At 35.1% G+C, this 13293-nt stretch overlaps 1 protein-coding gene across 1 annotated transcript in view; it reads right to left on the bottom strand.

Annotated features, from left to right (window-relative positions):
- Glra3 (glycine receptor alpha 3) overlaps positions 1 to 13293 on the bottom strand; it is a 138336-nt gene that overhangs the window by 44877 nt on the left and 80166 nt on the right. The window contains exon 5 of the mRNA XM_041673841.1: positions 10257 to 10339. Coding sequence (XP_041529775.1) covers positions 10257 to 10339 — 83 coding nt within the window. The remainder of the gene's footprint in view (positions 1 to 10256; positions 10340 to 13293) is intronic.

Genomic DNA, 13293 nt, shown 5'->3' with positions numbered 1-13293 from the left:
TGAAAATGAAATAAAGTTTTATGGTATTACAAACACTTACAAAATAGGAATATGCTTATTCCCATGGAGACTCTGGCTAAGCATATATTTAATTTCAATTGGAGCTTAGAGTTTAATTGATGAATTATAAATTCACATTTAACATTTAAAGTAATTCAGAAAAGCATTTGGTCTAGCTGTCTCAAAAAAAGAGAGAGGAAAGTTTGACCTAGTTTGCAAATTCTTGTATTCTTAATCAACATCTGAATTTCAAAAAAACAAAGGGAAGAAAATACCCAGTCTTGGCGCAGGCTGATTTTTGCTGGGAGAAATATTACTCAAGTCACTTTTATTGACTTGACAAGGAACAACTGCTATGTCAAAACGCATTTAACTAAATTTTTCTTTTATTATTTGTGCATTTGATTTGAAATCCTTTTCCATAACTCATAGTGTCACATGTGGTTTTATTTAAATTTGTAAGTTTGCTAAATTGAGTATCTTTTACTTTCTCTGAAGCCCTCTGGTAGAACTGAGTTATAACTTATCTTAACAAGTACTTTGAAGACTAAAATTACTTTAGCTTTCTGCTTTCTGTTTGGGATAGCAGTGGAATTATAGAGTTTTAGTCTTCTTAGATGCCAACTTGACTAATCATTTTGTTCACATTTCTCAAGATTTTATAAGATTGATATACATTGAACATACAGTGTTAAAAGTTTTTGTGGGAGATCTCAATTAAAATTGGAAAAAAAAACCTGGCTACGAGCTAGATCATTTTAATGAGAAAAAGGTGGTGTGGTTAGTTGGGTTTTTGCAGTAGGGCAGGTTACAGAAGGACACTGTTTGCCTGCTTCTGTGGAGGAAACTTCACTGTGGTGGGAAAGGAGTACAATGTGACTCCAGAAGATCAGAGCTTCAGAACCATTCAAATTGATGAAAACCTTTGTCTCATAGGCCTCATAGCACATCAGAGAGATCCCCTGTGAACCTAATGAGTGTGTCAGTGCCTAGACGTTCAAAATGTTTGTAGCCAAGACTAGAAAAGACTTATCTTTTTGAGATTTCTTATGTTTGATATTTCATTATGTCACTATTCACTTCTGAAAACCATAACCAAAATAGTTCAAAAGAAGAATGTTTTTTTATTTTTGATGCTAAAAAAAGAATAACCAGATTCTTCATTGAGGAATTGTTTAAAGAGAGTCTTGAAATAGTATTCATTGTCCTATACAATTCAATTTTAAAATGATTGAATAGATTAGAAAATATAAAATAGAATTATAAAAGTTTAATAAAATGACTCTCCAAAGTAGAGCATTATAAAATGTCTAACTTTATAATGTATTCAGAGAAGTCTAAAGAGGGACAATCAGTCTGGTACTGGACAGATTCCAGACACCAAAACTGACATTCACAACATAGTGCAATAAAATCTAGATGTTAGTGGAAATCATTTAGTGTTCTGTAATTTGCCACATTAAAAAAAACCTTCAGATTTAATAGCACTTACAATGAATACTTTCCCATTCTTATTAAAACTCTAACCAACAAAGATTATTGCCAGAGGCAAAACATAGGTGATGACTTCAACCTGAGGCATATACTATCAGTTATTACAAAAGTAAAAAATAACTATTGTGCCACACAATATTAAAGTAATTAGAAGCATAATTATATTTTAGCCCAAGTTATTAAGTTACATGCCAAAATATGCTGTGACTGAAAAAAAATACAGGTTTATTTTTGTCTTTGCTATGTTACTGTGAGAATTACTGAGGCAGTAAAATACTCCTGTGTGTTTTACTGAAATTTAACTGAAAATAGTCACAGGAAGGCTTAGCTGTTAAATCAAATCTTAACTGATTATTACAAATGCAATTGAAGGAGAAGTTGAAAACAGTATTTTAAATTATGCCAGCATTATTTTAGAGAGTTAACACATGCCAAAGAGTTAATACAACTGTTAGTTACCTATCTAATTTTATGGTTGTATAAATCTATATGATATTTGTGCTGTATGTGTGTGTATGTGTGTGTGTGTGTGTGTGTGTGTGTGTGAAAGAGAGAGAGAAAGAGAGAGAGAGAGAGAGTTATCACCCACTAATTGCTAATTATATGATGATTTATAACAGGTAAATGCAAAAACCATATTTTGGGTATAAAGATTTTGTATCAGGGGATACATTATGGTTACATTTTATGAAAAGGATAGAAACAGAAATTGTAGTTACATTAAAGATGGAGTTTAAATATAAATGAGCATGTTAACCACATTGAGGGAAGATTTTATTTTTTCTTGTATCCAGCTTATTCTCATATAAAATTCTTGAGTTCAAAATGACTATGTGAGAGAAAATTATGAGATTCTGAATTAAAAACAATCACTGTACATATACACATATATAATATACATAATATTGTATCATCTACAGATAGTTTATTTTCATTATATTTATATATAAAGACATATTGTAGAAAGTATCTGTGGACTTAAACATTATAATTTTTATGTAAAATCTGTATTTTGTTCAGAGTTCTGATCATCCTAAAATGGCATGGAACACCTTTATACCTGTTAAGGTCTAACAATTGTGGGGTGTTTATTCTTATTGTATTTTTTATCATCTCTGCCCTGCATTTTCTTCTCATGCTTTACCAAGCCCTAGACAAACAATCTAATTGCTAAGGACTAAGTGTTTTGGGTTGGATATATTTTGAAGACGAGGACATTTGGGACTATTAAGAGTACATAAAATTGACCAGTCATTCCTTAAATACTACAGAGGCCCTGAAATCCTCTGGAATGTGAAGATGACTTTGGTTAAATAACTAGAAAGAACCTACTAATGGGACTCTTAGAACATTGTTGCCCAAAGGGACAACGAGATAGCAAGTGGCCAAAGCCTTTGTCATCAGTTTTTACAGCTCCCGTGTGAGAACCTCAGTGGATACTCAAATGCTTCTTAAATGGACCTCATCAACTTAATAAACACATCACTCTTTATTTCATACTTTTGTGTGCCTTTAAAAAGTAGACCATTGCCTCCAAAATTTACTATATTTTCTACTCATTTTCATTTTCTTTTGCTTTTCTGGTTTCCTCTAATCATTACAGACAATTCATAGTGTGTTTGTTTACTAGTTTGTGTTTATTTTATTCTTGATCCATAATGTGAATATTCAACTACTTCCAGATTCTGTTCTTAAGTTGTAACTATCAGTTTCATAATCTTGTATGTGTATGTAAATATTTCATGGAGCCCGAGATTGGAGATGACCTCTGCAGCATTCAATGTAGCTCACTTATATTACAAAAGAGACACACAGCCTCTGAAAAATTAATGAATTTAGAAAAGTCATGTAATTCTTAACAGACTTGTGGGCATATAGTTTTCTTCCCGAATTCATCTAGCAGATGCCAGTGGAGTACTTGGCTTAAGGGGTATTTGTGGTTGTACTGTGGAGTCATCTCTAGGGAGGTTGTTACCCAGGCTTTGAAAGAGGAGGCTGGCATAAGGCTGTTTGTTTTGAGTAGGGATGGGAGAACTGAAGTTATCTGGAGCATTAACTAAAGATGGAATAAATAGCAAACACAAGAATCACAGAAAAAGATGTGAATTACAGATGTAAATTTTGTGGAATTAGCTTTATTTCTGTACCTTTGCATGGGTGGCTGATATTGACCTTTGGTCATCAAGCGTTCACTTTATCTTCTGAATGAGTCATCTCATTGATTCTGTTTCTGTATGATTTTTGACTTGAAAATTACCAGCTCGAAAACTCATGCATAAAGCCACTTGACATTACAGCAATATTGAGAGATAAGCATTTCAAAAATCAACTGAAATCTCTATCCTCATAGGTGGTATTACTACTGCTCTAAGAAGGACATTCAACCTGCCTATGTCTCTTGAGCCTTTTGGTTTTGTACCATGGGAAGACACAGTAAGAAGACCGTGCTGAATATTGATGCCGTGACTTTGGGCTTGGAGACAATATGTTTCTGTCTACTTAAAATTACCCAGTATGCAGTATTCTATTTTACCACAACAATATGAATCAAAGCATAAGCTTTACTTCAATTAAAAACATTTTGTATTTCACAAGCCACCTTTTCTGGATAGCATAGCTACCAACACTCATCAAAGCCTCTCTTTACAGAAAATGGAGATCATTAAAAAAAGTCCCAACTGGATACAATGCAGAAATCAAATGATCTTGGGGAACCTAACCCCAGTGGACACATAAAGCACATATTTATTAAAAAAAAATACTAAAATCATCAAAAGGAAAAGAGAAGTTTGCTGGGGGTGGAGAATGGAGGAAGGCATTTCCGGAGAAGACCTTGGTGCAGCATGACGGGATTGCAAGGAGCACCAGGTAAATAACACAAGTTCACATTTGCCCAGTTTCCTAGGTAACCTGAATAAGGAGGGAAGTGAAACAGTTTGTAGCTTGGTGTTCTTATTTTAAGGAATCTTTGAGTTAAATATGATCTCAATTGGACTCTACTCTGCTGTCCTGTGCAAGATATTTCCTTATTAATGACTGTAAGAAAGGACGTTATCCCAACTTCATGGAGATTTCAGTGACAAACATTGCTGAGCAAGAAAGACAGTCTCCTAACACTTGTGAAAAGGGTTTAGATGGAGGAGGCAGTAAAAATGCAAACATTTCAGATAACATATTGTGAAGTGTAGCAAGTGGATGAGGAGCAGAGAAGTAAATACAGAAAAAGAAAGGGCAGAAGTGACCTTGGAGCAGTATACACATGCGGTCAAGCCTTTTTTTCTCTAGTTCTGAGGAAACAAGCATTCTGAGAAATAGGGATGTCTTACAGGTCAGAGAGAAGGCATGGTGTTGCACCTGAGAAAAGTGAAAAATAGCTGGTGAAAAATACCTGCGCCGAGTTTAGTATGTCTAAGTCTCTCAACACACGGTTGCTGAATCAGTGACAGCAGAGCTAGGTACCAAACCCCAACATTAAAAGAAATTGCAGATGGGAAGGCAAAAAGAAGTGACAACCTAGAGGAGCCTAGTTGGGAAGCATAAGGGTAAAGCCATGTTATAATAACATGACTCCATAGTCTTACTATCAACTCTCCTGGATCACTAATTGACTATAGAGTCAATTTTTTTAGATAGAATTTGTTGTGCTATACCATTCTTAGGATTTCAAGATGATTTGATCAACAGACATTGATGATGGTATAAGAGGCCTTCAGCTGATCAAAATGACATTTTTTTCTCAAGAATAACAAATTAGAACTATCTGTAGTATACTGTTGCCAAGTTTTCTAAGGCTTTTTCTTTGGGAAATGCGTAATGGTGTGTGGTTCATATTGCTGGATGATTAGTCACTTCTGGATAACGGGCTAGCCCAACAACACAATATTTAACTAAAGGAAAGAGTAGTGATTTGGTATTTATTCAAGTAAGCAACACGGACAGATATAGGATGGGAGATATAGAACTTGTTTGTGGTATTTTATTGGTTGAATTGTAGTCCTACTCAAAAGTGGTTTGCTGCTGGCTGATGTTCATAGGACAAATTATTGACTATGCCCCTGGCAGGGAGTGCCTACTTTGAGGTTGAAGCCAATGTTAATGCTCGGTAAAATAGTCAGGAAGAGAGGAAATAGAAAAAAAAAACATAAACCAACTTTTTCTTGCAAGTATTGGGTATCGTTAGCTTGTGGAGAAAACGTATGGCTGTCATAGGGATGATTTACAAATAGAACTCTCCAGATAGACCTAAATGTTACTGATGTTTGCATGTCTTGACAGTTACTAAATCATAAATTGCTCTGTTTATTTCATTGTTCTATGCCATTGGGAAAGACAATATCTTTAGGCTTATCTTTAAGATGGAAATAAACTTATTTGATTAAGTTGTGGTTAGGATTAAAGGAGGTAATATATTTAAAAGGTATAAAATCATAATACTATTTGTGACATAATCACTTTATAAGATGGTGGCTGCATCTCATTTTTATTGTCATATGTTTTAAAGATCTGGTAATAGGAAACTCCAATTTAGAAAGATGTGAAGTAAAGAGGAGGTAAGAGTCATGGTTATTGTGAGGGGTGGGATCATTAAGGTTCAAATTGGAATTTATTTTTTACCAGTAATCCATTCACCTGCCAATACTTTTCTCTTGAGAGAGCTTTTTTCCTCTTCACTCACACTACATCTACAGAGATTGCATAACAAATAGTCTGGAAACAAGAACCATCTGTATCTGAGAAAGCAAACAAAAAGTACAACGCTACCCTGAACCTAATCCAAACTCTTAAATTATGAGAACGTTTGGATAGCGGTAGAAATTACTAGGACATAATTGCAAAAAATACCTCACAAGCTTTATTATTTTTATAACTAAGTAACATAATATCCAGAATAAGCAATCTGTATATCAGACCTGACTATAAAATCAATGTGAAAATGTCAATAATAAACCCTTCCACATTTAGAAGCTCTATCCCAAACCTGCACAAAAGCATAGTCTATTTTTAGACATCTCTATCCCCAAATACTATTAAAGTATATTTCAAAGATTTTCCATTTTCTCTAAATTGTTCCTCAAGCCCTGTCCACCTTTTCACAAATATTTTTTAGTGATTAAGGGCAATGCTTGAGAAAAACTGTATTTCCTTATTCTTTTGCCTGTGTCATTGTTTATTTTTGAGGCTATAATTCAGGTGCAATATTTCTCTCTTCCCTTCCAAGCCCCCCATTTGCATCTCAAATTCCTGGCCTCTTTTTTTCATTAATTGTTGTCACATGCATTTGTGTATTTGTGTGTGTGTGTGTGTGTGTGTGTGTGTGTGTATTACTAGATACAACATGTTGAATCAATATAATGTTACTTTTATCATATATGTATGTTTTTAAGACTGATTGGGGCAACTGGCTTTCTTCAATTTTACTTTTCTGTCACCAGTTGAGATTTATGTAAATATTATTTATCAATCTCTTTTCCTTATGTTGTCTGTGCTATTCTTTAGAAATGAATCACAGAATTAAAGTTTTGCTGCTACAATGATAATTAAGGATGCTGTCATCATTGTCGGACAACTGGCTAATAGGAGAGGCAAATTTACAAATGTTTTCATGATATGAATAAAAAGCTAGAAATCAAATACAGGACCCTTTCTTAGCACTACTGCTGCATATCTCTTTGTAATATAAATTATTTAGGAATAGAACTTAAATCATCATAGATCTTTGTTTGCGGGTCAGTTATCCCATGTCAATACAAAGTAATTTACAAATACATTTCATAGAAAATAATTTTTAAATAAAACTGTATCAATAAAAATGTCTTTTGAAAGGACAGCTTAATGTTTGACAAATTATTTTAAAAGAGATCATATAGTGGAATCTGAAGGCCCATAAACTAATACTGTGTAGACCTGTGCTGTGTATAGCCTATAATTTTAGTACCATGAATACAGACTTTTAGATATATGTGTCATTTCTAGTTTTCTGAAAATATACTTCCTGGATATCTTTTCCTCTCAGGTCCATTCTCTGACAGCCGCCATTTTTGTGCAAGATTCTCACAGCATTTGTTAAAGGAGCTTTAGTAGTAATTCCCTTTGACTATAGATAGAAATAACCCAAACCACAAATATGCTAATATTGCATTTATTAGAAGTCTTATAAATATTTCCTTTCAATATATTCCAGTTGTATTTTACTGTGTGTGATATAATCCTACTTCTATGATTGTTTTAGCTTTGACTCACATACCTAGAACCTTTACCTCCACATCCTTTCCCGTTCACTTTCCTTTGTCTCTTGTTTTAATTTTTCTTCTTTTATTTGTGGGGGAGATTATGGGGGCTTATACCTAGGATGTCTTTGAACATGCTAAGCAAATGCTCTGTCTACCACTAAGTGATGTCATAAGGCCTAAAGAATTCACTAAGTAGCTCAGGATGGCCTAGAACTCATGGTACTCAGTCCTCAGCCTTCAAAATACCTAAAATCACATTCCTGAACCACAATGTCCTGCTTCGTCCCTATTTTCTATTCCTGTTCTTAATGTTATGAAACTTATTGCATAATCCTGGATCCCTGGTAAAACAATCTTTGAGGTAAAGCATTTGATGTCAGTACATGGCTCCATTGTTAAAGTACTTGGTATGCAAAAGCAAAGACCTGATTTTATTACTCAAACCCTCATAAAAATCTGAGTGTGCCTTCAAGCACAGTGCTGAGAGGCAGAGACAGGGATCTCTAAAGTATTTTGGATTCCCAGCAGCCAGGACAGTGAGCTCCTATGTAGAAATAAGTAAGAAATAAAGTAGAGAAACAATTGGAGAAGACACCTGATGTTTCTGGTCTCCACATGTACATACTCACATGTACATGTGCACCTTGACATGTGTGTTTGCACAGGAACAGGAGTGCACAAGCTGTAGGAGCCATCTGTGACAAGCTAAATAGAAACGGACCACCTAAAGGAAGTTCTTTACTTCCAACCATTATCACCTGCTAGAGTAGGACTCAGCCATCAGTAAGTTTAATGGAAGCCTGAGTCTCAGTAGTTTACCCTGAAGCAATACCTGGTTGAAGGAAGAACCACAAACTGAGATTACCCAAACACCACCCCAGAACAGACCATCTAAAGGAAATGCCTTATGGTTCCAACCATTGTAGATAGGATCACCTGCCAGCACACACTCACCAGGACACCTTTGACAAATGTCAGCCAATTAGGGGTCGTAAACCTCAGAAACCCCTCACCCTCACTTTTACTACTATAAAAACCCAACTCTAACTGAGCTCAGGGTTCTCCATTTATTCCAATATGGAGAGATCAAGTTTGCAAACTTGCATAAAATAAAGGCTCTTTGCTTTTATATATGGAATTTGGTCTCCTTGTTGGCTTTTGGGGGACTTCGTGGATTTGGGCGTAACACACGTGTGCAATAAATAAATAAGCAAATCAATCAATAAATACCAAATAATTTCTTTGTTCCTTAAAGTTTGGACAGTTTGTCTCTGTCCTCTGAATAGCAAACAGTAAACATGGCACCAATGAGCTGTTTTGTCCTGTGGCCTGCTTTGCCAATTTATGTGTGTGTGTGTGTGTGTGTGTGTGTGTGTGTGTGCGTGCGCGCATCTGCGTGCATATTGTTTCTCTATGTCCTAACATTGAGCAAGATACACAGCCAAGTGCCCTCAGGTTGATCTTCCTGGTTGTACAGACTCCAAAGAATGTACTGCTAGGCATTTTTCATTATGCGTTGCCCCACTTGTATTAGTGAATGTCTCAATATCCCAATTTCAGATTGCTTTATTTTCCTTTCAACTACTATGGCATTTTATCCATACCTGTGGTTAATATTTAAGAGACACTTACAGAATAAACCACTTAAAATGTAAAGATCAGAGTTATTATCAGAGAAATAGATGTTTAAATGTCCTGAAGAAAAACAGTGCTGGCTGGGGATACAAGGGTTGTGCCATTTTCCCCCATGAGTTTTCTACGCCATCTAGTGACAACTCTACCTCACTACAATTATGCCCGTCAGACCCTGAAGTCTGCAGATAAATTTTCCAATTTCCTTAAGGAAAGATTTTAAATTAGAGTTTTCTTGAAAATATACTACATATACATATAAATAAATTATATGTTTGCTACTAGTTCCCTTTGATTAAATACCGTAAACTGTTTTACTATGTATATAATAATCACTATATACATATTTTTATTCATATACTATTATATATCACATATTATCATAGAAATATTTCCTAAAACATGCACCTGGCATGTTGCTTTATGTTAGCTGACATGCATGTGTCCATTTGGGAGACATTTGGAGGAAATCTAAAAGCTCTGGCGAGTATGATACATTCAAAAGCCCTTTCTTCTGATGTGACGCACACAGCACACTCAGCTAAACTACCAAACACTGATTAATGGAAACCATAAAGCATGGATCCAGGCTGCTAGTTTCCATCAACTCTGACTGTATGCACATTACAACACTTGAAAGTATTATTTTCACTACTGAAAACACGGGGATACTTTGCTTTGTGGCAACTATGAGGGGACACGGAGGAAATGTCTGGGCCTTGGAAGGCTTTCAGCAAATATAGATGACACCTGCTTTCAATGATGTGCCCATTTTACTTTTGTTTATTCAATAAACATGTCCCCGGCAAAGTACAAAATCAATGGCCTGTCTTACCACTAACCCGTCCATCTCCTGCATTTATACAAATGCTCAGGCAAATGCCAGTCACTCATACTCACAGCTTTCCAGCTGCATTATGCAGGTTTGTACATCCATTGGGAAATTCTTGAGATCCATCGGACAGGACAGGGTTAATGTCAATCTGAAAGGATAAAAGGAATTCTGTTAAAGGTCGACTCTTTCCCACTGACACATGAATATTCTATTGCCCAGAGACGACAATTTTTATGTTGAGTGACGAAATCTGTGCAAATGAAATTTTCTTCAGTTTCAGAATGTTATTCATTCTGGCATGGCTATGTATTTATAAATTAATCAGTTCTTTTGGAGGCAGGAAAGATACTGAAGTATCATTGCAAATATAACATTCTGCATGTTTACTTATTTATTTGTTCATTAATTTCCCCCTTAGAGTTGAGTAGAAATGCCTAGAAGACAGGCATTTTTTCCCAAAAGTGGTGCCCAGAACATAAAACTAAATGTGGATTCTGCAGATTACCAAATGTCAAAAGGTGCATTTCATTTAAAATCATATTACTGAAAGTTAAGAGGTCAGTGTATACAGGAAAGTAAAGTTCTAAATGTGGAAAAATGGGGTATGGAGAAATAATCCGATATGACAGTTCTGGTCACTTTCACAGCTCTCTCTGGGAAAGTGGCAGTGCCTGGAGGGGCAGTGAGTATAGAAAATCTGAACAACTTGACTTGTTGGTGAATAGAGTGTCATTGAGCACAGCAAATCTGAAGAGCTTGAATGTTTGTTAGCAGAGTAAGTAGTGTCTCCTGTCTCTGGCTTAGACATCCCCTCAGGTCCCATAGGAGTCAGGAAATAGTTCTATAGTATCATGGCATAGTATTATGCTCACCAAACCATATTCTGGTTTTTATTCACAGGAAGGAAATGTAAAAGGTCTATACTAGCATCCTGCCCTTGCAAAGAGACCTCCTGCACTCCCAGAGACTTAACAAGTATGTTCCATATGAGCCTTACAAATATATGTATTTGTGTGTGTGTACGAACGCATATATGTATATAAACATACATTCCACGTTGTATACATGTTGAAACATGTATGTATATATTGAAACTACATTACTGAGGTATCTCCCATTTTTTTTTCCCAAAATTTGTATCATGTGAAACTGGGAGGGAGAAAAAAAGAGAGGTCCTGATGCATAGTTAATATTCTTCAAAGTTCTTTGTGGGAAATTTTACTCAGCTACTTTGATTAATTTCTTCAACAAAGTCCATTGTACTAGTGAGCATGCCAAGGGGAGAGTTTATGTGAGCTTTGTGATCTAAGGTATATTAGTCTAACCTCCCTCAACAATAGCTTTCTCATCTCTAAAATCATGACAACTATACCTACTGGAAAATTGAAGTGTAGTATCATGAGTTGTTGTGTGGACTTCTCTTAGATAAGTGTTTGACACATAGGAAATTCTGAATATTTATTAAATTTTAATGATTGACTGTTGTCTCCCTCATTTTCCCTTCCTCAAAATTCTAATGCGTGGGTAAAAGATGAATTAATTAAATCATATATGGGAATTATTTATAGTTTAACAAAAATAACTACCAATCTAACAAATATAGCTATAATCTCGAAAACAGCATTTTTATATAGCCTATATTCATGAAGTTATAATGACATATAGTTTCCAGGGACTATCTTGCTGACATAGGTCCAATTAGCAGAGTCTGGGAGACATAAATGGTTAGACAAATAGGGCTGCTGGATTTTTAAAAGTTCCAGAAGGATTATTGGGTAATTCATTTAAGTTAGGGTCCTTAGCAAGCTAAAATAATCAGAAAGCTTGATATTCAAAAGCTGTGCCTTTTCTAGTCTTTTCTAGTTAAGTGATGCTAAGTAATAGAGTGTATTTACACATACTCTCTTCAAAAGGCAGTTTTAGAGCTCGGTGGACAAGATGTTCCCTGCCTTGTGAAAGGGTTTCTCCGGAGAGAATACACATGCACATTCTGAAATTCACGCACACTCATTTTCCAAATATCCAAGGCTCTCGCCAGCCAATTTCTGGCGCTGACTTGCAGACTGCTCTGACCTTTTGTGAGGAAGCAAAAAGTGTTCTCATATTCCTCTCCACACTCTCACCATGCAAGTGTTGTCAAATTTATATCCTGGCTCTTTCTCTGGCTTAAGACAGGAGCCGTTACATAATGCCAATACAGGGGGGAAAAAAGTTCAAAGGAATTATTTGGCAAAGCAAAAAGGTTTCCATAAAACCTGTTGCAAAAACATATCCTATAAAAACCTACTTTTTTGACTTTGCTTTCTTTTATTTAATGTAAAATATTATTGATTAAACAAAACCCAGATTGTCAAACAAGTGCCAGCTGGTTGCAATATTTAATTTGTTTATCAAAATACGACATGCAAATTAAAGATGTGTTCTGACCACATCAAAGTTAAGCTAAGTACAGAGGCAATGACTCATGTTCTGTTTTGGAAATGAATGATTACTTGTTTAAGGAGGACACTAAGTCCTCTTTCTGAGACAAGATACGTAAACAGGATATGCACTTCCTACTGCCCCCCTAAGAAGTCTTGGATTACAGAAATAGTCATTTTCAAAAGGCTGACTCATCTTTGAAAATCATTGGCTTCTTTAACATTTAATTATTATCCATTTTTAAAGCAGCATTGCTTATAGAGAGGTATCTGTCCCAATGCCTGTTTGAAATTAGACATGTTTTCTGACTCCGTATTAACTTTTTAACTCAAAATAAGTATTTTTATGTTTTATTGGTATATAATTTTGTGCATGTGAACATTTTTGTGCTCAAATACATAGTACAATATTTCCCAATATTTTATAATTTGATAACATAAAGAGACAATGTCTCTTGGTCAGTATTGTAAGAAACTTTGAACAAGTTTCTGTAATACCATATTAACACATTCATGGTATTTACTTTGCAGTAGAAAGGAGTCCAGATATTTTGCAGATAATAATCACTGCTCTGTAGTACAAACTCATAAGATAGGTAAATAATATTCACTTTCTTTAAGTGAGAAAACTTAGGAGTTAAAACAACTAGCCTCAAATTATGTAACAAAAATGGACAAGGCA

This window comes from Microtus oregoni, unplaced genomic scaffold, assembly GCF_018167655.1.
Source record: "Microtus oregoni isolate MIOR12 unplaced genomic scaffold, Mior012 000024F_ref0000369, whole genome shotgun sequence".
Taxonomy (NCBI): domain Eukaryota; kingdom Metazoa; phylum Chordata; class Mammalia; order Rodentia; family Cricetidae; genus Microtus; species Microtus oregoni.
The sequence above is the reverse complement of the archived record's forward strand: the minus strand, read 5'-3'. Positions and strand labels throughout refer to the sequence as shown.